This window comes from Plectropomus leopardus, chromosome 20 (genome assembly GCF_008729295.1).
Source record: "Plectropomus leopardus isolate mb chromosome 20, YSFRI_Pleo_2.0, whole genome shotgun sequence".
Taxonomy (NCBI): Eukaryota; Metazoa; Chordata; class Actinopteri; order Perciformes; family Serranidae; genus Plectropomus; species Plectropomus leopardus.
Window position 1 is genome coordinate 17,961,850 of NC_056482.1, and position 27,608 is coordinate 17,989,457.

General features: G+C 38.1%; 1 protein-coding gene across 1 annotated transcript in view; it reads left to right on the forward strand.

Moving 5' to 3' along the window:
• The window catches only part of trabd2a (TraB domain containing 2A), a 66,898-nt gene that overhangs the window by 37,288 nt on the left and 2,002 nt on the right, over positions 1-27,608 (forward strand). The window contains exons 5-6 of the mRNA XM_042509478.1: positions 19,962-20,052; positions 23,917-24,189. Coding sequence (XP_042365412.1) covers positions 19,962-20,052; positions 23,917-24,189 — 364 coding nt within the window. The remainder of the gene's footprint in view (positions 1-19,961; positions 20,053-23,916; positions 24,190-27,608) is intronic.

The following is a 27,608-nucleotide window of genomic DNA, read 5'->3' on the forward strand; positions in this document are numbered from 1 at the left end:
GAGAGATTATTTATGGAATAAGAAACACAAAGTTCCTTATCATATATTGTTTTTCAGATTTTTCTGAGTAACTTTCAGTCTCTCTTTGCTGAATTAAACCCAAAAGGGAGGCCGTTGGGTAAGAGCACCATTGCCTCAACCTTTACTGACATCCACATCCAACAATCTGTGAACAAAAAGGCACTGACAGCAGTTTTGGAATCTGGCAAGCTTACGTTGATCTGCTTATTTTTGCTACGCAACATTACTCCAAAACTTGCTTACTGGCTGGGGTAGCATTTTTGACAGATAAGATTTGCCAGTTGTTACACTCTGTCAGGAAGCGTTTGAATCTCAGCAGGACGCAGTTTTTTTTGAAAAGTAACTTAGGTGAAACTTAACATAAAGAGCTCTAGTCGTCAGATGTGTGGACTCGAGGCACAAGATTTGGACTTAAGTCAGACTCAAGACACAAATTGTTGAGTTCAGACTTGACACTGAAAAGTCTGAAAAGAGTTGCAACTCGACTTTGACTTTTGCACCAATGACTGCATTTGGACTTAAGCCTTTTGATTTGAAAATACGTGATGTTCAGCCCACAAAGCAAGTCATTTACATTTATTCCCTAAAGCAACTACCATTAATGCTATTCATTTAAGTTGACACTTAATTCACAGATCCACTTTGTCTTAACCAAACAGACTGCGTCCATTGCAACATACAGTACATCACAATCTTTAGAGAAGTTGTTTTGAAATCAGGCATTTTAATCTGTGGCAATTCCCAAAGCAGCTGGCAAAATCGTGGAGGGACTGGTTACTGAGTGCCAGTTTTTAAAAATTATAACAAAAAAAATCTGTTCGCTTACAAAAAGTATTAGTGGTCAACAAAACACAAAATGCAGTATGCAGAATGTGCAGATCAAACATTACAGCTGGAGAGGCATAAACTTCCAACAAACTTGTTTTATTAAATATGTTAAATGTTAAATGTTTAGAAAGACATTTTTTGTTAATGTAACAAAAACAAAAAACAAAAACTCATCAGCAAACGACAATCAACAATCTGTTGTAAAAATTGCATTTGATGCAGTGTATTATGACTTATTTAGGAATCAAAACTTAAAGTTCAGGGCTTGACCTGGGACTAATTGGTCTTGACTCAAGATTTGAGTGGAAACGTTTTTCATTAGAGTTTTACATTACTTGTCACTTGTAAAACAACGACTTGCTCCCACATCTGCTTGTTGTATCCATAAGGGCAGAAATCTGAACTTTTTTTTTGTTTTCCGATGCATAAGCTGCTGCCCCGTCTTTCCCTGCTTTGAATTTAAGGTATTGTCATGGCTCGCTATACTTTACTGTACTGTAAGTAAATACCTCCTGGAAATTTGTCTTTTCCCCCCATCTGTTTGTCTGAAATACCACGGCCATCACTCAACGTAAATGATGATGTTTAAAAAGCGCCATATGTTCAGACAGGCATATGGAAGCAGTTAATGCTGCGCTCTATAGGTACAGTAACCCAATCCATGTATACAATCTGAACCCGTGTTCCCTTTATAATCTCTGCCATACCCTGGCACTCTTGACTTTAATAAAATGATGTGTTTACATATCGCTGAAGGCCGAGGGCTCCGTTTTTTGCAGGCTCTTACTGATTCGTCTTTTTTTTTTTCTTCTCCATGTTAAACTTGAATGCATCCATGTTTCAGTTTCAACCCCAAGCTGCTTAGCACATCATGATTCCCCCCAAACTCCGCTCCCAAACCACAAATTTAAATATTTGCGGTGGTGTAATTGCCAGTGTGGTTGACAGGCTCTGACGGTTACTGTACTTTGAAATGTTTGACTCTTTTCACAGACAATTAAGGTTCGCCTTTGGATCTTTTGCTATTTAGGTTGGTAGGGCCATGCTAAAGTGAATACCCCTCGGTCAGTGAGCTGTTTAGTGTGGTGGGCAGGCTGTAATAAATAGATGGCTCTTGGCCCACAAGCTGCGGCTCATGACAGAGGTTGACATGAACTCATAACTCAAATGTAGCACCTTGAGTTGTCAGTGTGTGGGTAGCTGTTGGTACTGGAGCAGGGAAATAGTCACTTAATACACTGTACTTCACTGCAGTTTAAGAGTCAGCACTGTGTACTTACCTTGCCAAATTTATATTTATGATACTATAGACAGAATATGACATAATGACTGTCAAGATTGATATATTTTTTAAAGTATTATCTCATGTGATCCTTTCTGTTATTTGCAAATGATAATACATAAATGAGAAAAACAGATTAGAATAGCAGTTTTTACATTTACTGTGTGACCCATGCAATTAAAAGTGCGATTGCAAGTACGTAAGTACAATGTTAAATGTTTGAATGTAATAAGAGAATGTAACATGTAAAAATTCTTTTGGCTGGGTTTGTAGTGGAGATCTCAAAGTTTGCCAGTATGCCAGGCCAAAGTGTTGGGAAATTATGCAGAAGGCATCTAGAATATTTCCATTGGATTGTACAGTGCAGCCATGAAAACATAGAAAATATTCCTCAGTATAAACATTGTACACCCTCAAAAAAAAATCATTGAAACTAATTTAGCCAGCAGTCCTCAGAGAATTCAGGTAATTTGAAAAAGAAATTAAATAGATGTCTTTCTAATGTATTTTGTACATAAACTTTGCTTTAACTACCCCTGTGTGCGTAATATTTAAGGCTCAGAGTTATAGCTGATTGACTGGGCATTCCTCTTCAAATCCTCAGGCCAACCCTTATACATACCTGCCCCACATCCCTTTCTTTCACACTGAGCACTACATCACTGCGGTCGCTGCCCTCTTGTGCTTTTTTTCTTCCCCAGATGGTGTGAAAGTCAAAAACACTGTGCTTTTTTCACAGCGCTACACCCTCATAAACAGCCAGTTTACAACTGTTTGGGGCAGTCGCTGACATGAATACACACATGTCATACAGCACCATTAAAATCCAGACCAGACCTACCACACACTTGGTAGGGAAGCGGGCATGCAGGGGCGAAACGTCTGCCAAACCTGGATTAAGTCCCGGTTTTAAATTTGAATGACACCTTTATATATATATATGTATATATATATAAAGTTACATGTTGTAGGTTTTCTTTTTACTGGAACACAGAATGTTAGGCTTGTCTTTTTCCTTTTTTTCCTAGACCTTCCCCAAAATTTTGAGATTGAATTGCCATTTAGACATTTCATTTTTTCATCTTTAGTGTGTGATTGTGTGGTATTGATTGTGTAGTTGACTTGGACCTCTAGTGGCCTTGTGAATTACTACTCTTATCTGTGAGAAGCAAAAGTGGAAGTTGTGTCAGTGTAGCACTGCAAAATCTAGCACAGATCGAACGTCAGAAATAAGGACATCAAAAGCTCTGTGGCAGTGCATTTCACCGCAGCTTCTCACTTCACTCTGATATCTTAGCATTGAACATATAAAACATCTGCAACATGGAGGTGGCCAATTCTTTACTTCTTAAAAGAGAGGCCTTCTTAATAAACACTCTTTGGACACTGGTCCCTAAAGGGTTGAATGAGGACTTTGATTTCTATTTTTCTCTTTTTTCGATAGTGTATTCCATTGATTCTCATGTTTCTGATGTGGTGCATTATGATCATCTCTTATCCAGATGCATATTTTGGGTATTCTGTTGTGGTAGGTTTGTACATGTATCTGTTGTCATTACCTCCTTTGTAGATTAGCAGAGGCGCCTCTATTCATTAGGAAGTTATTCCCTTTGGTAATTTCACATTATATTTATGACAGTATTACCTGTACCTATTAACCTAATCTGTACAGTTATTACCATGAGATATCATAATGCAAATTATCATGTGTCCTAATTTATTATTTATTATTATTATTTTTCCCCCTTTAGTATTATTTACTCATTTAAACCTATTTGTCTATTTATTTACTTCCCTTATTCCCTTATTCCCTTATCATTATTTTCATCATTTATTTATATATTTTTTCTTTTTTTTTCTCTCTATATTATTGTCTTTGGTAATTTCACATTATATTTATGATGGTGTTGCCTGATTCTATGATAATGTGATCTTGCCTGTGTATACATTTGTAAATTCTGTATTTATAGGTATATGTGTCATATGTGTCAAACTATGCTGTAAGTATCTTCCTCGTGATCTTCCTCCTCAGAAGTGTAATATTATCTTACATATTTACAATCCTAAATAAAACCCAGACAGCCTTGAAAAAACATTCAACCAGTGGGATTTTTACATGTCATGGGCGTCTGTAGTGTATCATCTGGTACATCTCTGTCTCTTCTTAAATGGGAGGATAAACCTGTCAGCCGCTCTGAAGAACTAACTGGCTGTTAAGCTGCTGAGTGAAAGGCACCTAAACATATACATTTTGTTGCACTCATCGGGTCAAAGGCCTCAGTCTCTGCACTTGAAAGACATATTTCATACAGCCCACACTTCTCTCCCAGTCATAGCAGTGAATGCTTGTCACAACAGCTTGCGTTGATTTATTGAAAGAGTTGAACTCTTCACCCCTGACCCCATTCAAACCCAGCAGTATTTCCTTATGCACCTGGAACGGGCTCTTAACATGCCTGCCCAGGGGCTTAACTTTCATTTGGACCAGAAATACCACACTACTATATGAAAGGGAAAGGGAAGGGAAAATTATATATGTAGCTAGCAAGCAGCAGTGCATCTATTGATGATTCTGAATGGGAATTGTTATGAAGGAGCTGTCCCTTTTCATTTAGAGGCTAAAACATAAAGGAGAGCAACACACTGCCCAGAGGGGATGAAGATATGAAGAGACAGAGGAAAACATGACTTGTGTGATTTGTGGCTTCCACTCTCTCTCTCACTGTCGAGTTATTGAATACTTTATTGTTTCACTGGAGCGGAGAGTTTTCTGGTTCACTGTATGAATGAGCCTGTGTAGTTGGTCGCGCACGGCGTAAATGCATCGTCACACAAGCTGTGTGAGAACATGCAGGATTCTGGGATGCCACAGAGCACCAGTTTGATCGTTTATACCCATATAAGCAATATTATATTTATATATATCAAAAACCTAAAATGTGGCATGTTGGTGAGAGTGCCAGCTCAATAATCATTTCTTAAGATTTTAGGTTTCTGTGTCTATGTCTGCACAGATATGGATATTTTCAATACAGAAACTTCCTTTCACAATTCAGAAGGAATTTTTGAACAAAACCTGAGGAAAGAAAGATTCAAAATAATATTCATTTTTATGTCCAGCTGATTTCTCCTGGACATGCCTACACTGAGCTCAATTTGAAATTTTATGACTTTCTCATACTTCTCAAATTCAGCTCCTAAGAAATAGCCTTGCTAATAGCTCAACCTGATCCTATAATTTAGGATCTTGAAATTCTCTTTTTTTTCCTCACTCTCTGCAGTAATCTTTATTTGTCTAAACTAATCATCAAAAAGAAAACTTAAACAAGTCTCAACTGTGTATTTTATGTTTTCAGAGCAGAGAAACCTCTGAGAAGCCTATGAGCACATCAAAAGAACTTCTGCTGATTTATTCTTTTGCTCCCTATTTCTCCTATTCTTTTCACATTATTCTTTATATACTAAAGAAAAACATTTTTAGATAATTATATTCCATTTCTGACTATATTTATATAACCCCAAATTCTACACACTAGACCTTCAACAGTAAGAATTTGTCACTCAATAAATGTCCTTATCAATATATCATTCATAGTGTGGTCCTTAAAATGTGTCATCAGTATCAAATTCCAAAAGATATAATGCAAACAAAAGAAAAAGAAAGCTTTGTGATGCTCTTCTCTTACTACTGCTGCAGCAATACCAAAATAATCTTCCACATTCAACACAGACATGCACATTCCTAATTAACTCATGCTGAAATTACTGTAGTAGGTTTTGTAACTTCTGTTTTACGTCACTTAAGGTCTGGAAAACATGAGAGTTTGCAATCATAAAAACATGTTTTTGTTGAGGCTGTTTCAGATGCTTTAGTTGGTGCAGATGTAAAAGTTGGCTATGTTTCATTGCGAAGTATTTGCAGGGAAGCAGAAGACTTTCTTGAAAACTAAGCCCACTATTCTATCCACAACACTCTGCTTAAGTAGTTACTAAGGAATAGAGAAGAGAATGGATGAACAGATGTTTGCTAATTGACAGAGAGAGACAATCTTAGTGTTACAGTAACAAGATCTGGCAGAAAAGGGAGATAAAAAGAAGGAAAAATGACTTAGGAAGAGATAAGACAAAAACAGCCTGTTTGATTCTACAGGCTTGTGGCTCTGCTCTTAGTTATAATCTAGACTTAAATCACTGATGATCTGCAGGATTCGTTTGACATCGACAAGATCTCCTGCAGATTACGCAAACTAAATAGGCACAAAATTGCTCTCTAAGCCACATGTTTTAGATGGAAGCTCTGTGAGAAAACATCTGAGAGAAACTACGATGTGGAATGCTTTTTAAAAAGTGAGCGGGCATCCGACTCCTCCTGGTATCCTTTTTCTGGACTGGGATAGTTGAAAGGCTGAGCTGAGATGCGCAGCGGGATACAAAGCTGGCAGGGGTACGTGTGTTCTCAGAGGAAGCAGTCTCGAAGCCGCAGTATGCAAACTGCAGGAATACATTTAGGACAAGCAAAAGCACACGTCTGTAGAAAATAAACAGTTACGGCTTCAGAGCTCCTGCTGGGCGAATGCGTTGAATGATTGTGATCAAATCTCCAGCGCATGACAGTCTACAGTGTATAACATGGCTGATCGTGTTGCTCTGTAGAAACGAATCTCAATTTCCTACTTCAGTTCATTTCCAATGAATTTCTCTTTGAGCATTTTAAAACGTTTGCTGCTGTTTTAGAGTAACGGTTTAACTGCTGCCAATTTAGTCCTTTTGAACCCGCAATCCGTCCTTCAACCCTGCAGTGTGAGTAGCCTCATTCAGTCAATATGCTCTATCCAACATGATCTCACAAAAATACGTGAAATGACCATTCCATGATGGCATCTATTATGTTGGTGGCCCCGCTGGGTTTAGGCATCAATCCTTCTTGATTTGGATTCGAAAAAGATTGGCATAATTGGCAAGTTGGCGTGTGTGTGCTTTGTGTTGTGTTTTTTGGTGTTGCCGTGCAATGTCACATACCCCTTTCCCACCAAAATTAACGTGTCCATGCAGGTTTTTTAAACATCATTTATCATTTATCACAGTAAATCCGTAATAAATGTCACTAATCTGACCAGTGGTACAAAGTAACCAAGTGCATTTACTCAAGCACTGTGCTTAGATAGAATTTTGAGGAGTTTTACTTTTATGCCTCTTCTGCTACTACAGGGTGTATTATTCTACCTTTTACTTCATTACATTATTTTGAAAGCTACATTGAAGATTTTACACACAAGTTTTTATTTGGTACTTTTATGGTCAACGTGAGTAACTGGGGTCAGTTGGGCAGGTATTCCCCTCACCCCTCTTAAACTGCTTATAAAATCTCCTTTCACTTGCTTTTATAGTAGGAATATTCTCTGAGACAGTATTTCTAAGTAAAACGAGACGTTCAGTGGCAGGGACATTCAGAATTGGCAGCGCTCTGGTTTACTTTGTCAAAAACTGCTCACTTTTACAGAATTTTTTAACTTTGATCACTCTCATACGACCACAGTGAATGAGCTGGTGTGTGCTTAAGCACCATAATTTCTTGGCAGAAAGAGCAAAACTGAGAGAGAGTGTAGAGACTATTGCAGCCTGACAGATGTAATCCCTAACACGGCTCCAAAGTGCTGTGTGCCACCACAAATTTTGAGTGAGGGTTTATTTAAAAAACAACCTCACACCACAGGCCTCTTATGTGCTCTGCTTCTCATTTAATCTCAGCATAAATACAAAAGTTGCTCAGCACGTTCTCTAGAGAACTTGCGCAGGCAATTTAGCCATTTCTACTCTAAGGATAAACATGGCGAATCATAATTCAAGCAGAAGAAAAGACTAAGTAATACACTCTGGGCATGTTTAATGATCCATCTTTTTAATTTCGCAAGTGAACATTAAGCTATGGCAAATTATGCAGTTTAAATGCAATTTCACTTATCCAACTTGCTTTATAAACCAAAGAAAACACCCCTCCCATCATTCCTGTCACATTCCCCTGAATGCTATCCATAATAAATTTCACTTAGATGCTTTTTAACACAACATCAGTCTGAAACATTTGTCTGGGGCAGCGACGTTAGTCCTAGAAACCCCGAGATGATTCTACTTTAAGTCATTAAATTATTGCAGATAAACGAAAAGGTGCCCTGATATGTGAAAATGACATATGAGGTGAAAGTGAAGAAAGCCATGACTTACATTTTCTTCTCTACAATAACAACTACTGTGTGTTTTAACCTTTTTATGATATAGGATTTTTCAAAGTGAGGAGGCCTTTTTTTTTTAAGATTTACATTTTGTCAACCCACTCTCCCTGATCTAGAAATACAGACTGTTGGAAAACCTGCATGCCAAACTGAGATACCACTTCAAGTAGTCCCGGCTCCACTCCTGTTTTGTATTGTAGAATTTACATGGGCATTGTGTCAAGATACATACTATGTAGTCCAAGCAGAGAAGTGTTTTAGCCTTAAACTGAAGGCCTTACAGGATCCTCAGCTATCACAGTCTGGCATCTGACGATTTAACATTCCTGTGTTGTTTTGCATGCGGTTTTCCTTTTGTCTCCTGCGTTTTTCTCAGTGTTATATTCAGCGATTGCTTCTGTCTGTCTTGAATTGTCTTGCTTTCTGTCTGCATCTACATCCCATCTATTCTTGTCTCTCTTCTTTCCCCCATCTCTCTTTCAATGGCCAGTGTCTGTTTATGAAATAGTGATCGGTATCAATTTGACAATAAAGAGTTAACCTATTGAATTCAGCCTGTATTTCTCACTACGGCTGACAGACACAGAAAGAGAAATGTTTTGGTGGTGGTTGAGATGTTAGCATTCTTTAGCTCGACTTAAGAAAAGCTTATTTCATGTGGCAGAGGTGTATTTGTGCCCTCGGCTTGCTGTTTTGTGTCTTTCAAATTCACACGGCCATATCACAGCTGTGTTTTATCACAGCCTCCTCATATCACTTCTATCTGACATTCAGAACCATATCCTGGAGGAATTTGAATTGAAAAGCCGTCTGATTCTCAGGAGAAGTTGTTTATCTTCACTTCTGATGGTTTGTTTCAAGAAGTGCCAATAACTATGATGGCGATTTGAAAACTTTATGGCCCTCGGGAAGTCATAACAGATGGTGAAATGCATTTTATTGTTTGAAATCACATCACAGTGACGTGGAATCTTAAAAAAACAACATATATCTCCCAAATGTTTCTTTTGGCAATTTATGAGAAATAATGCAGCCTTTGATAGTTTTTTTTTTGGTTAGTTCAAGGGTTCAATAAAAAAGACATACAAACTGCAAACCATCAGTTAAACTCTATTCTCACAGGACTAGTTTTACAAGGGAACCTCATCTGATTTATTAGTGTTTTGTGTTTTGTGCAACGCATACGCATTACACAGGATAAGCGAAGTCTGCATTTTACTCAAATTTACTGACATTATTCAACAGATATGATATGTGATGCCACTCTAGCTCCCCTTTCAGATATTCCAAATGCTTTTCATCCATGATCTGGTGTTTTGTCTATGTGTGTGCTCAAAAATGTAGATTTGAAATTTTAGTGTACTGAAGGAAATTATGACATCATCTTCGGAAAGGAAGCCCATACAGTAGGTCATTAATGACTGAGCAGCAGAAGCACTAAAACAACATGTGGAGGTTTAGTTTGGCTCAGGCAGCAGTTTCAACCTTAAGCTGGACTTCTCTGGTTCTACGTCCGTCTAGTGTTTTTTATATCCTTTTACACTCAAGTGGGCTAAAGCATATGCAGTTTTGTTTTTAAAACGTGTCATATTTTTTATGAGATTGAGTACAGAAGACAGAGGATTCAGAGATGCAACAGATCGGAGCTAAAATTTTATATGCTTTAAGTTTGGACCACTGACACTGCATGTTTTTTTTTCCTTCTTCCAAGATGAATTTGTGGGCTAGTATGCAGACGCATTTAACCAAACATATCTCGGTTTTGGCTACCGACTTTCTCTCCTCTGCTATTATATTAAGAGTATCCTTATCCTGCAGGGAGTTTGGATCAAAATGACAACATATAGTTGCAAGTAACATCATACTAAATTGATTCCAGGCGAAAACATCCATTTTTTGAAACTATTTTTCCATAGCCCATCCAGTGGTAAAGAATCTTGGTGCCTGCTAGGATGAATATTATATTAACATTAAGAGACTCTTAGGTCTCGACACCACAAGTTGGCTATGTGACATAAATTATCAAAGTTTGACTTGAAAAAACAACATTAACTGCTGCTTTCCAGTAATTGAATTGTGGTTAAGATCTCTTAACTTAAAAAAAATGTAATGCTTCTCTGCTTCATTCTTGTCTTCCTGTTGCCTTCCAACTTTTTTTTTTTTTATCAATGTGGCTCTTGGGATGCCAGTGTCCGTAGCTCCATACCTAAATATCTCAACAATTATTTGACGTATTGCCATGATATTTGTGCATTCATGGTCCCAAGAGGATGAATCCTTCAGAGTTTTGTGCTCCCCAGACTTTTCCTCCAGCTGTGAGGTTTCTTAAAACAAATCAAATACACCATTAATAAAACGTACAAAAATACATTGTGTTTAACTGAATGCTATGGGAATTTTAATGTATTTTACCACAAATGATGTAAAGACTGATGGAGTACATTACAACACTACCACATGTAATTACTCTCAGCCATCTTGACAGCATTTAATCATATTGTCTCTGTTTTGAAACCAGCGGAGTCCTGTTCCTCTCAAACAAATTGCACTTGACTGATAATAGATGAGGTTTATATTTAATACAGGGAGGAATTGACTGTCCATCAAAGACATAAAAACAGTATGATTCACCAGGGATAAGAAGAAGTGCTATGTAAGCAGAGCCTGTTTTTCCAGACACTTGATATGTGTGTTAATATAGAGCTGGCATTGTTTGCAAAACACCAGGATGACTGTGTGATCTTTACGCCAGTGGATAACCAATAATTTTCCTGTTATTTGTCTTTGACGTGACTGTCACTTTTATGGATGGCTGCATCTCCTTGACTGTTGAGGACACTGGGGTTTTACTCGACTGTTAGCAGCTCGGCGAGCCAAAACAATGATGTTCCAGTAAAATCTTTGGCTTGTTAGTACTTCCGATGTCCTAGAAATGTCAAATCCTAAAATTCAGTCTATTATTTAGTTTTGACAATATTCTGAATGGCTTAACTCTCTTTTTTAATATCTTTCATTCTGCCTGTGTAATTTATGCACGATGGATGCTCCTAAAACCACTGTAGTGTCAAATATCTACACAAGGATGAAAAATTGGCCAGTTTTAAGATATCTAAGCCAGACTTTTGTGGTTTAATGTCACTGGCAATAAAAGTTACTTCCAGGAAGTAATACACTAAAGTGCTGCATACTGCAGACTGACGAAGGGTTCCCGCAGATCCTTAACAAGTCATAAAAGTATCAAATGTATTCAACTAAAAATAAGATCTTAATAATTAAAATGTCTTAAATCAATCTTTCAGAAGTCTTAGAATGCTAAGATATAGGAAATGGGGATATTTGTAATCATTATTTCAGACATCACATTGTTAAATCCCAAAATAATTGGTAATATGTTTTTAAAAAATATAATTTACAGATTGCCTTTTGCATGAACGTCACGCAGATCGAGATAGAAAAAGAAAGTTTTAATTACATTGTACATTGGCCGATTATCTGACATTTTATTTTTATGTTACAATAAACATTTGGGTAAAATTGTCCCTATGGTAATTTATGTCAGTTCATGTTTTTGCCTTCAATTTTGTGTTATTATAAAATTGGTCTTAAATTTAATTCCAAGGAGCGTTGAAAAAATCTTCAAAAGTCTTAAATCTAACCAGCCTTAAGCTGCGGGAACCTTGAAAAAGCTTCATTCAGGTCTTAGTGGCAGTGATAATGGGCTGCTGGGGCCAGCTGACTAGCAGGGAACATGTGTACATAAACAGCTAGCAAAGACTATATGGGGCAGAATGTCCTCAGTGCTGCCTGTAGCGTTTGTTTATCCAACATGCTGTAATGTTATGAGAACTGCTGCTCGAGCCCTGGTTACAAGTTGTAATGTAAACATTGATGCGTATGGAAAAGGAACGCTATTTAAGGCTTACCATATGTTCTAATAATTTTAGCCGCTGATTGTGGAGACTAAATGTCTTTCTAGGGGTGGATACCGCCGTGTTTCTCAGCTGGTGTTCCCCTGACTGAGTACAGGTGTGGAGAAAGGTTTCATTCAAGCAAGATACAAATCTGTTTTTGGAAATGTAGACATCTTGTTCTTCTTTTTGTGCAACTTGCAAATCTGTTTCTTTTGACTATTTGCTGATGTTTTCAAATGCAAACAATAATCAATATCAGCTGTTGCTGATTACAGGCAAGAATGTTTTTCACGTTTTACACCAAAATAGGTAATTTTGCAATTTTTAGTATTCACTCATAGTGACTACAATAGCCACCAATCAGCATTTAGCCTAAATCTTAACCCTGACCTTCATAAGAGTTAGAAGAAAACATAGTGAAGCAGAACTTTTGTTATCATGCAGCACAAACCTGGATTAACCTCTCAGATTGGCCCCAAATCTGACCACTTTTATGTCAAAACAATAAAAAAACATACTATAATTTCTCCCTGACCTTAACCAAATGTTGTGGGAGCCCTAACCTGACAACATGTGGAAGGTGAACTCTGATCTCTGATGAAAGTTGTGTGCTTGTACACTAAGTCATACAGTCCTACAGTACCTCCTCCTGCAACTACTGTGCAGTATAGGGAGTGTCCCACTGCTGGATCGAGGCAGCAGCCATGCTTCTCTAAATGGAGGAACACTTATAGACTGTTATAGGAGCTGTCATTTTATAGAAAAGTTCAGTATACATATAAAAACTCTGTAAGTTTCTATAACCATGACATGAGCTAATCTGTGGATGTGTTGCCTAACTCAGCGGTGCCATGTATGAATGTCGCAGCGTGTAGGGAGTTTGCTGTGAATAAGAGCTTTCAGGTCTGTCCCTGCTGTTTATCTCTACCATCTCGTCTCTCTCAGTGCTGCTGGAAAGACATACAGTCTACATATTGTGCATTGATGTACATGCTTTTGGCCTATTTCATTGATTTAAAATGTATGAAATTGGCCTAAATAAATAATCTGTGGAAATATATGTCAGATGTCACAGATGTCACTCCAGAAGTGTGCTTCTTAAACTGTGGGTTGGGCCCTAACATGGGCTGGAGGCCTGTTTCTAGTAGGAGCCTGAATTAATATGACTCGTACTATTTCTTATGTAGGGAAACTAACACTGTGGTGACATATTGTGGGCTTTAAAGGTCCAGTATTTAAGATTTATGGGGATACATTGGCAGAAACGGAATATAATATTCATAATATGTTTTCATTAGTTAATAATCACTGACAAAAATAAGAGTTGGTGAGTTTTTGTCACCTTAGAATGAGCCTTTTATACAAACGCAGGGAGCAGGTCCACATCATTCAAATGATGTTTTTACAGTAGCACAGAATGGACAAACCAAACACTGGCGCTAGACAGGGCCATTCACTTTATCGTGTCAACCATCGTAGCTCTCCTACATGCCGACAACCTACACGCAAACCTTTAAGGTCTGGAATAGGTAGTAATCTTAAGATTAAAACAATTAGGATTAATTTATTAAAATTGAAGTGTTGAGAGTAAAATTGTACTTGGTAACAGCGTCAAATGCGTTTTTATTAGGTTGAACAAAGATGTGTTTTCTGTGCAGTTTGTCTGTTGCAGTGTTACCTTTGAATTCATAAAGGAAACATTGTTTTTCTCTCATGTTGCCATTGAAAACAGCTAACATTTTGATTTATTGATTGACTGAGGCTGGGTTTAACGACAGTAAAGCTATATCAAAACATTCCTTTACAAATTCTTGCATAACTTGCACAGTTGTATGCTTAGCACTTCCCAAACACATGCATCTTTGCTAAAAAAAACCTTAAAATTGGAGTCTGGCTTTGAAGAGAGCATTGATCAGTTTCAATTTTAGTTCAGTTTCAAAGGATTTAGCACGTGCTTGTGTTCGGAAGTACTGAGCATGGGCGTGGATATTTGAGACTTAGATTGTACTGCATGAGTTGTGTGAGAGTTTGTAAGTCGATGTTTTGGTATAGTTTTGCTGTTTTTAAATGTGGCTCCCAATCTATTAATAAATCAATATGTTCTCAATTTTCCACGAAAGCATGCAAGAAAAAACAAAGTTTTTGTCACAAATTCAAAGTAACACGGCATGACTAATTGATTTATAAATAGTCATTTTGTGGGTAAAGTGTTCCTTTTGAGGAGATATATCCAGACGTAGCGGTTGTGCTTGCAGATTTGCATATCATAAAAGACTGGTTTATTGGCCTTGGTGGACATCTGCGCTCTCTGAGTGCCCTTCTAGTCGGGATTTTCCGTGAGACAACCAATAACAACCAGAAAAACTGATTTTGATGCTGTGAGTCAACATGTTTAACAAAGCCGTGCGACGGAGTTCGCTCCACGACGTCAGCATTTTTACAATTATCATGTGTTTTGTTTTTGAAGCAAATGTGGAAGTACTGAAGTAGAAAAGTAAATATGGAAGTAGTTTTACTGCGTGCAGTGAGTCACTGTGAGAGCCCAAAGCTCTCAAAACGTCCTGCCTGACCAGGCGTTGATGCTCGCTGTGTTACAGTAGGAGACTTTCCTCGGCAAAGGATGCACAGGTGTTCTCAACCCATCAAGTTTACTCTGTTATTTGTTTCCTGTAGTACTCTGCAGAGAAAATTAGTTCACCTCCATGAGCAGAGGAAGAATGTTCATCCAGAAATGCGTGAGGTGTCATTCAATCTTAACTGGGGGGAAAAACATGCACTTGTATATTTTAATTAGCAAATTCAGGCATGGTATGTGACATTGGGCCTCATGCAGCAACATTCTCTTACATTTCTTTTATGTTTTCTCTCAATTTTCTGGTAAGACAACAAGAGAATGCAACTTCAGATGCACCAAACATACTTAACCATCTAAATCCGCTCTTACTCAGCTGTGCACAACGCTGAGTCCCACTTGATCATTGATCATCACTTGATCATAAAACGTTTTTTTTTTGCGCTTAGCAACAGTTTGGTAAGAGTGCTCTCAACCACTCATGAAATTTTCTCTTACCTAAGAGAGGAGCAAAAATTCTAAAAGACGTGAATTCCCAAAGTCAGTCGGTACTAACAAAATAAGAACAAATAGAAAACAAATCAGTAGAAATTTTAAAAAACAACAACTCTGCTTACATTGTGTATTGTAGGCTTGAGCAACACTATTTTTCCCTTTTCATAATGTTGTGTCAGACTGTCCTCTTTCCTTCTTTCTTTCTTTGTCTTTCTTTCTTTCTTTTTAAAAACAAGTAATGTATTGCTTGGTACCAATCATTAGTCATGCGAGAGAGAAACAGAGTGCATGGCCTTCGTCACAAATCACCTGGCATATTTAGGCCCCAAAGTTCATGCCAGTTGCCAAAGGCTACATCATACATGAGGCCTAATTTTAGGAAAATGCAGACCTTCTAAAATATAATTTTCTGGTCCTATTTTCTGCCTTTATCCGGGGCATCAATCATTTTTAATCAAAGATGTCTGAATTTTGTTTTTGTTTGTAATTCCATGACTTTGCACAGCGGCAGGCTGTTAGTTTGGCTTTTTTTTTTTTCCTAAGTATGTTCTTGTTAAGGTGGACTGTTGGTTATAAAGACGCCCTTTATGTGCGATGCTTGCAATGTGGTATTTGCTTCAAATTCAAACTTTGTCTTTTTAAAGCAACAAATCTTAATGAAAAGTGTTTCAAGAGTAGGCCCTTTCAAAAGTGTGTAAAGTTGTACTGAGAGACTAGTGGAGAAAGTACTGTGTATGATTTTCTATATTAATACAAACTGACTGCTCCAAAAATGGAAGCAAAGCCATTCTACAGAAGATTTTGTGTGTTTATATGATCTAATGAAGACAGCCTCTTTTAAATTTCACATTGGGGTTTGGACTTGATATGTCAAATTATCCAAATCTTTTTAACATTTCTGGGTTTTCTGGTTTTGTGCCACACTGTTTCAAGCATAAAAACAGCTTTAAAATTAAAAAAAAAATCTTAAAAAATACACTCCGTCCCCAAAATCACATTTAAGCCTTTGGGGACACATCAAAATTGATGGTTTACCTCCTATTAGAATTTGCGTGTGTATACGTATTTGTATGCAAGTGTGCCCCTTTGAAGTTCTTAAGTCCGCCCACTCTTCTGTGGCCCTACATTGTGCTGAACAGCTCCATTTGTCCCACCTTAATCCCCTGACGTAAACTCACATAAATCACACTGAGTTGTTTCTAAACGTGGGCAGGCTGGGAAACTCTGTCTCTGTCTCTCTGTCTGGTTTCAAACCCCCGTGGAGAGTTTAAGAGCTGCTGGATATTCATTCAAACTGACCACCTGTATTGATAATGATTTCAGAAAATAAATGCACATCTCTTTTGCATGGTAGCTGTTACTCTCCCTTATGAGCTCTTAGGTGATTTAGAGAGGTGCCCAAATTTAAAAAAAAGAACCCTCACTCCAAAAGAATGGTTAACTGTGAGTTTAGAAATAGAAAAATACAAAGTAAAAACATGTACAAAGCTTTTCAGTTTTTAAAAGATCCACGTGTCTTTATTCATGTTGATCTTTATTCAGATAATCTTGGAAACTGGAAACTCAAAATTTAGCTTTATTTACTTAATTTGTAAAGTTGTTGCAACTTAAAAATGACATGCTGAATTATCTTGGGTTTTCTAAGTGTTAGCAGCTTCATTAAACCAAGTAAGTCTGACTTAATTTGATCATCACAAAGAGGATTTTGGCAGTGATGAAGTTAGGAGATCTGTGAGTTCTGTTTTGTTAACATGTTTTAAAAAAATACAAATATGATTGACTAATTTGCAATCAGCAGAATACAGATATATAGCACAGTAAACTTGGTTTACTGAGGTTACTAAAACTTAGAAAGATTTAAGTTGCGACCACTTCACTAAATCAAGTAATTTTAACAATATTTTAGGTAAACTTAACAATTAGATGTAAAGCAAACATATATTAAGACTAATAATATTTACTTATATTTTCAAGCAATCGGTTTCGCAGATTTTTGTAAGTAAAATTTTGTCAGCATATTTGCATTTACTAAGAAGACTAGTTTAAAAATAAGTTATTACAGATCAAATATTGACATTGCACTTTTTGTTCATACACCCTCAGTCCTCTTCCATAGCTATGGCACACTGGGACATAGTTTTAGCTGACACTTATTAGTTGTAGAGATGGGCCAGCATCATGGCACCCAAAGTGCATCGAGGCCAAGCTCTCTCTATCGATGGCTCTGGGCCAGATTAAAGTGCCGGGGCTCATTGTTTACACAGCTCTGTGGTGCCACGGCTGAGCAGGCCCAAACAATGGGCCCCTGCTCCCCCTTGTCAGAGCGAGGGGAAGAATGGAGACCTCTTGACATGGCAACCTGAAGCCTCAATGCCCCCACTTCACGTAGCTGAGAGGGTCAGAGCGAGAGCGAGAGGAACAGGGAAAAGAGGGGAAGTTGGAGATAAGGAAAGAGGAGAAAGGAGAGATGAAAATGGAGGGGGGAGAAAAGATGGCCGATATGAGGGGGGATGAAAAATGATCAAAGATAGCGGATGACAAGAAAAGAGGTGGAGAACTGACAAGTCTATGAAAAAGAGGGGAAAAGGTGAGGAGAGGCGATGAAGAAATGAAAAGATGTAAGTAGGTGTAACAGAAGGAAGTGGGATATAAAAACAAGTCGAGCACTGAAGTGTTTAGAAGCCAGCAGAAGTATAAAAGCATGTAAGGAGAAAGAAGTAGTGGGACTACAACATTTTGGGAAATAACTTCCTTGATGACTAATGCCAATCTTACACCAAATTACTTTTCAAGAGATTTCGCTGTTGCAGACAAATTCCCAATCTTGGGGTTGGAGTTTTACCACAGTTGCACGCTCCCGGGATCTTGATCGTTTGGTGTAAGGTGGACATAAAACTCAGTCTGAGCTTTCTTTAAAGTCAATCTTTTTCCCATCTTGGGGTTCCAGCAAAGTCTAACATGTTTAATATTATCATAACTTTTTAGTCTTGGCTCATAATGAAGATCGATGACGTCAGCATAGTCAGAAACCAATAGGTGCACTCTCTTCAGCACCCAACAGGGAGCAGCAAACCGGATGGACAGTAATCATGGAGGAGACTCCAGGGAGGCGCGAAAACATGAATAAGTGTCTTGGACTGTGAAACAGGAGGAGAAACTGGTGGAGTTGCTGAGTGAACAAAAGTCCGTGTTTAATTTGGCATGTATCTGATCCACCAAGCAGCACTTATTTTAGTGAGAAATCTTAGTTTTTGAAATGGTTCGCCTCTCATTCCCACACTTCCCTCCCTTAAAATAGCACAGCTAACCAACAGAGGCTGGTGGCAAGTTGAGGCAACACAATCCAAAATGTGAATTTCTGGCCACAAATTTGGTTTATGTTTATGGAGACTATTATGCCACATTGACAATAAAACGTTCGACACATTAGGGGTTTTAGCTTGTGTTTCTAGTTACATGTTCTGCAGATATGTAGAGAATTCTTAATATGTCATATTTCTTGAAGTGAGTTTGGTATAATATTTTTCACCAGGAGCAGGATGGGAAATAATCTCAAAAGGAATCGATTTGTAGTCTTTCAAATAGTGACCTTGCAAGATCCCCGGCCTTTGAAAAATAAAATAATTGGTGACTAAAAACTCACATTGTTTTTAGATGTGAAAGGTCTTCAGAATTTAGTCTTTAGTCTTCTGTCTTAAAATCATTTCAAAGTCTTGTTCTGTATATTTATTCCAAAAAGAAGAAGAAAAGGTAGCACATCTCAAGTCTTAAAGTCAATTAGGACAAAATATTCACATTTCACTTATTTTTTTGGCTCACGTCACTAAGAGAAAGCACTCAGCTGGGGTTTGGACCCAGTTATTTAGGATCCAATCGCTTTCCTTTTCTCGTGCTTCTAGATACAAAGACCAGTCACAGATTACCACGTTACAAACAACATGATGCTTCACAAAACACTATTCCTACGAATAAAGAGACACATCCTTAAGTGATACCCTCAACTGAAAAAGCAATTTACATCTATATTTGAAAACATCATTAAGTCTGTTTGGTGCCATAGTATGTGTATCCAAAACATTTCCCTCTGGATCAGTTCCTTCAGAATATCTCCTCATCATGATTTTCTCAATCTCACAATTCTTTTATGAAGAAGGTAAACCACGATTCTTGTTGTGCATGGTTGGCCTTAGATGATGAGATGTATATGATTGATATAATTGTCACGTGTCTGGTAAATATAGAGCTGAACCTTAAGGTGATTAGCACATCTTAGCATAAAGACTTAAGTCTTTATACTAAGATCTGGCTCTGTCCAAAGTCCAAAATTAAATGTTTTGACAACTTCAAAGCTCATTTATCAACTTGTTGCTATGCTTATATGTATGCTAAGCCAGAATATGACCTTTAGCTCCATTTTCACAGTTAACACACACATGTCTGTCACCTTTGTGTCTGTATTTAAGTCATGAAAAGGACTTCATAACACTTTGCCTATGACCTTTTTAAATAGTGCAGTTAGAACGGCAGTGGATTTCTTGTTTCAGTTTGCTTGAAGTACCTCATTATAAGCATTTGAAAGTGGAGGTCATCACTGTTCTTTTTTTTTTTTTTTTGGGTCGCAGGTCACTTTCTCGGCAACAATACAGTCATTGATGTGCTTCGTCGCCAGGGATACGAGGTGGAGCACACCCCTGCTGGGCAGCCCGTAAACAGGTAAATTTACTGCTCAAATGCCCTTAAACACACACACACACACACACTCACACACTTACGCACATCATCTAGTGGCACATTTAACGCTGCATTTTTGTGATTCATCATGAAAATACATGTGCATATTTAACTAGTCCCTTAATATTTTAGAGCTTCAAACTTTTCAAAATCACTGCAGTTTATTCACCCGAAATCAAAATGATGTTTTTTATTATGATTTGACTTTTTTTGCAATGCTTTTTTTCTGTTTATGAGTTAAACCGCCAAAATTGCTTTATATTTATTGTGAACTTGACATTTTTCACGCTATCGCTAAAAATCTTAAAAATTGACTTTAGAATTTATTATGAAATACATATTGAAAAAAGTAAAGTAGTTTAGAAAGACAAAGATAAAATAGTAGTTTATTCAGGGCTTTTTTTCTGTTCCAGCAATTGTTTTAAATAATAATTTTCCATAAAAAGCAGATGAAATGTCTGAGAAACAAGAGAAGACAGAAGAGACCGGCAAAGAAAATAGCTGAGAATGTGAGAAATACGTAGATGGCGGATAGAGAACAAGGCAGAAAATATTATGTTTCGCCATAGTTGTTGCACATTATGATTTATTCTGAAAACATGAGTCTGTAAAACTCCAAGGCCCATATTTTATCACTTAAATGGGTGTAAGGTTTCATGTCTCGGCCACATTTTACAGGGCAACCGCTGCCTCATGGCCCTGACAGGAATATATATTTCTTTCAACTTTTTCACTGACTGCATTTCAAATGGGAAATCATTTTCCAAGTAAGCACAAACTCCGTAGTTGGTTCATTTGTAGACCCAAAACAGATGTTCAAGTTCTGCTTCGGCCCTTGTAAGAAGTGCGTTGTCTGCAAATAATGAAAAACTGCTCTAAATAGTCATCCATGGAGTGATTCTTGTATTTTGAGAAGTCACCCTCTCCAAGTGCCCCTAAAAGGCGCATTCATTTCATCACCTCATCTGTAAGTTTTATTAATTTACCTTCACTACTACTTCACTATTTATTTACTGGCAATGAACCACAACCTCGCTTTGGTGTGGAAGTTGGTGATTATAGAAAAGAAATAGCTCAATTCAGAGTACTGTTGTTATTGTGGTAGATAACAAGGACCTTCATCGGCTGTAAACGTTCAACACTACAGTCATACACTTTATTGGAGTCACCATCAGTCAGCTTAATATTAATTTGCCTTAAGTTGTCACCATTGGTTTGAACTATCATTATTAGTCTGGAACAGGAAAGCTATTAACTTTATCCATTAGTAATAAGATTTAAAGTTATAATCCCTAAGATTTTAATGGAATCAAATAGTCTTTGATACTTTTTTAAGTAGCGTTTAAAAGTTTGAATTATTTAAAGAAACATAGATCAAGATTTTGAGTGAAAAACTTCATTCTGACAGTTACTTGGTTTTGGCTCAACTGTTGTCAGTTGACTCACAGTTCACAGGCGGTGGTTGTTTTCATCCAGACGGTGCATTCTTGCAAAAAGTAGGAGCAGCAGGAGGAGGCAAAAAAACGGTTTTTCCATAGATCATCTGTCTCATGTTTTGCTAAGTGGATGTGATGATAGTTTCATCAAATATGACAGAACTTATTTTTGTAAGCTACCAACTACAGCCATAAATAACTATAAACATTTCTAAATTATTTTCTGTACCCAGATATTGTTTGTATTACACTGATCATAAACCAACGTAGAGTTTTTTTTCTAAAGGAAGTCTTACAGACAGAGCTGCAGTCCCTTTCATGTAATTGAGAACTTGGAGTCAAGTAGTGTGTTGCGGTGGCAGGATAGCTTAGGGATCTCGTTTTTTCAATTCTAAGAAAAAAAAAGCTCAATGATGTCCCTTATTCACCTGAGCTTTTTTATTTTTTCCACTATGTAGATTGTAGTGAAGATAAATCTGACAAAATCCCCAACGGCCACCAGTGACGTGTTGTTGAAAAGGCCAACCTAAACAGACCCCATACCTCCTGCTGTGAGGCATGTAGTTCACTCTACCATAGCACACTGTGCGGGTGGCTATCTCAGTACAGATCTGTGTGTGTGTGTGTGTGTGTGTGAGAGAGAGAGAGAGAGAGAGAGAATCTACGTGTTTGTCTGTGTGAATCTACTTTCACACACAGACTCTGCATTTGATGCAGGATTATGAGCCTGAGATGAACCGTGATTAGAAGCAATCACACTAGACCGCTGTCATAGGTTAACCCCTGGAATTAAGCATTCACACAAGTTGTGAATCTGCAATGCACATATCTGCTAAACTTCAGCATCCGTGATTATTGTTGAAAACAGTTTTTAATCTTATTAGATATGGCCAGCAGCTCATCAGAGCCAAGCTTGTCTTTAAAGATGAGTAAAAGACTTGCTTTCACACTTGATTACTTAATTTGTTTTTCCAGAATATCTGTGGATATGTTATATATTAGACTGCATATTGGTTCTTGGAAAGTCAGCAACAACCTGCTCTTACATGGCAGGAATTTCTCTTTTTTTCCCTCTTCTTTAATTTTATTTGACCATGTCTGTTCTACACTGGATGTGACAAAATTTCAGTGGGACATCTGCTTTTACCATATTGCATTTAAGGAAATCAATAATTTCAGCAACTGTAGCTTCGTGGTGGGTGATATAAAAATAAATAAATAAAAAAAATACCACAATACTTTTGACTAATTGCCTCAATATTGATATTTTGGCAATATTGTAGGGTTGATTATTAGTGTTTTCATAAAATATTTATGCACTGAGATTTTTAATAACTAAATGGGTAAAGGCAAATAGCACAGAACAGCTTGAAAAGTCTGGTGGGTTTAGAAAATAACATCACTTAACTGTAATGCAGCCTTTAAAACCAGGTATAACCTGGTATAACTGTTTTCATTAGTGTACAATCATCTGAAACTACAAATTGTTGTGTTTTCGTTCGTCTTAGAATGAGCTGTTTATATTTTAGTATGGAATAGGTCCTCTCCCATGGAATCTACCAAAGGACAAACCAAACAATGCCTTAAGATAAGGCCGTTTGTGTCATTTGTGTTTTGTTATCGGCCAACATAGTTCTACGTGCTTGACACAAGTTTCAGTCTCAGTCTCAGTTTGCAGCCTCACCAATAGATGCCACTAAATCCTACATATTGGACCTTGAAAATATTTCAAAATCCAAAATCTAAGACATTATCTACTCCCACTAACAAGTATAATATACTATCGATATCTTGCCCAGCCTGACTGTTGCTCTGTAGATGTTGTAGAGCTTGCCACTTCCAGGACAATGGCAACTATAGTCAGGCTGGATTCACAACAGTAACAGTGAATTTGGAAGTCATGGCAAAAAAAGGAAACATGACAAAATATATCACAACATCAACAGAAACCACTCCTGCCGCATAATCAGTTTCTCCGCCATTAATCCATTTGTTCAGGATCTAATACTCTCAGGCAGCTGATATCTGGAAGGTTCCACCTGAGGTGTCTTAGCGTGTCCTTCCAACGAAACTTTATTATGCATTGGCATGAATTCGGCCCATGTTGGTATTTTGCAATCTTTCGATTACTATGCACCCCACTGAACATGACATGCATTACAAAACAAAGAGGAAAACAAGTTTTGCCAAGCCTCGCATTTAATCGCAGTTATTTGCTTGCAAACAACACAACTCTACAGACTTTCCTGACCTTAAACGCCTTTGCAGGTCCTACTTTCGTAGTTAGAGATAGGTCATATTCCGTCTGCTGACATTAAGTGTTACATTTAATCAAGTGTAAACGGAGCATGCTTTGGCAACAATCAGCTTTTTTTAAGTGTCCTATATTCCTGTGATGTGAACCCTCTAGAAGATCATCATCCAGGCCTGACTCTTCAGGGTCAGAAGACCACCACGACGAGTCCCCTCTTCTGGAGCCTTTCCTCCATGAGCTTCCCCACAAAGAGGACGATCAGGGGCGTCCCCTGGAGGACGATTTGTTACCCCACATGCTTCTGCCATCGGATAGCCTGGAGCTGCTGGAGAAGGCAGAGAGGAAAATGCTGAAGAAAAAGAGGAGGAACAAGCAGAAGAAACAGAGACACCGGCATTTTAATGACCTTTGGGTTCGCATCGAGGAGAGGTAAGAAGACAGAAAGGGGGGTGAAAACACGAGCGTGTGTGGGATCTTGTTTCTAATATACATCTGTCATAAATTATTGTCTCTCTTGCTGTGAAAAGGGAATGAGAAGAAATACAGAAAAGGTGAAATAAAGGGTCACAGATGGGAAAAAGAAAAGTGTATAACAAGAAAGGGTGAGAGAAGAAAGAGAGAGGATGTTAGAGGAGAGAGGGGAAATTGGGAATGTGTAACGCAGTCTTTCCACCTGTCTATAGAATAGAGCTGACACTTCCTGGTGTGATGCCGCAGGCTCAAACAGCCACCGTATCACATCACTATACTCTTCATGCAGTCTGCACACACTTCACTACACACACACACACACACACACACACATACACACACACACACACAACCTGCAATGTGGCATGAGTCCAGACTAGTTCTTAGCTGGTTTAAGTGTCTTGGATGTGAATATAGCAGCCTGGGAATTCCTACTAAGTATCCGGTTTTGGTCTCACAGTAGCTCCAGGCAGGGACTAACCGGACAACAAAACAAGCTCACCTTTCATACAAAAAGGAGACCTCTGCACAAGGTGTGGTCTGCCGTGTTGAAACTTATTTTAGTTTTTTGTAAAGGCGGAATTTTATATTGTCATAGATAAAATTGTACATGTGGACAGGAAGCAAAAAGGTAAATTTGAAATCTATATACATTTCCTACACTCATGTACCCTGCTCAGAGTTTGAGGATATCTCAGTGTATACAACACGTATAGTCAGACGACCACATTGACACCTTCAGGCAGTTTAGAGGTTTCAGTTCACCTGACCTGCACATCTTAGGACTTTGGGAGAAAACTGCAGCACCTGAAGGAAACCCACTCAAACACGAGAACAGTGTCACAGAAATAGTCCCAAGGACCTTTTTTCTGGGAGGAGCCAGAGCAAACCACTGATCCACCTTGCCAGTCCCTCACTGACTAATGTTTTGAAGTGTATATTTTACAGCTATGTGTTACATTAAACAAACTCAAATTCAATAAATTGAATTAACTGCACGATTGTCGACCTAAAGACAAAGATGAGAATCCTATCTCTCTTAGAATTACTTGGGAAAATGTAATTAAGGGCAGGCCACATTTAATGTGAGGCTGTCTGCATATAGTGTCCTCGGACTCTCAGTCAGATCCAGCCCTCGCTCCTCCACAGCTCCACCCTTTCGTGCAAATAAGCTCACTTCTGGCTCCCAAAATTTCAGATGGCGACAACTACAGTGATGACCCGAGGCCCGAGTCCACAAATCAATGGGTCCAATCCATTGTTTTTATACAATCTGTGGTTATTACGATAACTTCAAATTCTCTCTACATCTGGTTTAATTTTTCTTTGGGTGCTGCAGTTTACTCCTACAGTCCAAAGACACATCAGGTGAATGGGAGAATCTAAACCATACATTGTGGTGTGAGCACATTTCTCTGTATGTTTTTAATCTGATCAACTGGCAACCTGTCAAGCCCCCCCCCCCCCCCCCGGTGTGCATGATGGACTCAACAGTTCTAGCAAATCTGAGATGTGTCCTATAATAGGAGATGATGAGTTGCACAGAAACAGCACAGTGTTCTGTGAATCCAGCACTGTGGGTGGGCCACACGTGAAAGAAACATGAGAAATTAGGAAAAAGAGGAAATAAAGTTTGATGTTGCATACTTTTTATTTTTATTTTTTTCTTGTAGCGATGCCAGTGATTTCCATAATTGCGGCAGGTAATGGTTTGGAGAATTGGACCTTGCAGGACTCTGCTCTTAGGCATCTAGTGATTTTTACCTCTGTATGACCATGTATTTTTCCATGTACAGTATACACTATTCCAAATTAGAGATGGAAAGAAAACTCCAACCATGTAGCGTCTGTTCTTTGCGGGAACAGAAGGGGTTTGTGAACGTTTGTGTACATTATGTCTGCAGAAATGTTTTCTCTCTTTCTGCTCGCTTTCTGAGAGACCCTGTATTTTCAACGGAAAGGAAACAGACTGTTTGTGTACACATGTTACAAAGTGTACACGGTACAAGCCTTTGTATATTTGAATGTCTGAAAAGGTGGCTGAGTGAGAAAGGTAAGGAGAGGGGAGTCCAAAAAGCAGAGGCAGCTACAGCGCCACCCGTTGTTTGATGTTTAGCCACAGACTGATGTTTGTCACCTGGTTTCCCTGCACCTCTGGCCCTGAAACTAAAGTATACCTATTGGAAACTTCTTTAAAAATGCCTACTGCTTCTCTGGAGTTATTAATATCTGATTCAATAATTTACATTAACTCAAGGGAAATAAATATTGCCTATAGGGTAGCAGTTAAATGTTGAGCTCTCTGCTTTATCTGAATAATCTTCCATAATAAGATGTATGTACCAGCAAATAGCAAATGCCTAATACCTCTTTTCCACACTCATAGGTTGGCTTGGTTTAGTTTGGTTTAACAAGTATAAAGTAAACTACACAGTAAAATAAAGCAGATTTCTGAGAATAAAAATGGGATGCATGAGAGAAACTATAATTCCAATCTACAGAGATTTAGTTAAAACCTGAAAGTACCGAGAGCTGAATTCACAGAGACTTTTAAAAATGCCTCTCTCTCTGGTCTCCTGCACAGACAGAGGTGAGTGGAGTCACGCAACTCACATGCTTGTTTCAGGGGGAGAAGGGTGTGTCATTGGGGGTTGGCTGCAGTCAGCAAGTCATCACTGCTACCTACTTGGAGGCCGCTCAGGTGCCTTCTTGGCCCTACTCCAGAGAAGGTCCATCTCTAGCGTGGCTTGGCATTTTAAACTGACATAGGAAGTGCGAATTACTGCAGCATGGTTGTACTTGGCGTGGCCAAAAGTGGAAAAGGAAATGGAAAAGGCCCATAAAGGTGCATGTAGAACAGCCTTGGGCCATGCAATTCAGAATATTAAGTCCAATTATCTTTGAGTGATTGAAAAATTATCAATTGAGGTTAATTTGAGAGGGAAATTTTGTAAGATAAGCCTTTCAAAGTGATTTATATCAAACAGAGTTTAATCTGCTAACAAGTTTCTGTTTGATTTTGAAGTGGATGGTTCCTGCTTTGGCACATCACTGGGTTCGATCTGCTGTTGCCTATTTGTGTGGTTGTTCTCTCATCCATCACTGACTCTAACACAGCATATTTTGGCCATCTTATATGGACTGGCACTTAACTCTCCAAACTTTTCCAACTGTGTCCTTACTTCAGCCAAAGAGTTGCACTTCAATCAACAATCTGTCTAAGCATACTCTTATTTGTCCGCAGGCGAAGCCAGAATTAGGACTAATGACAGAAATTTAGGGCTTGGACATAATTTAATTTCTCTTTTGAAATGATGATAGACTAATTTTTCTCCATTTTTTACTTGTCAAAAAATCGTTCCCAATAAAACATTAAT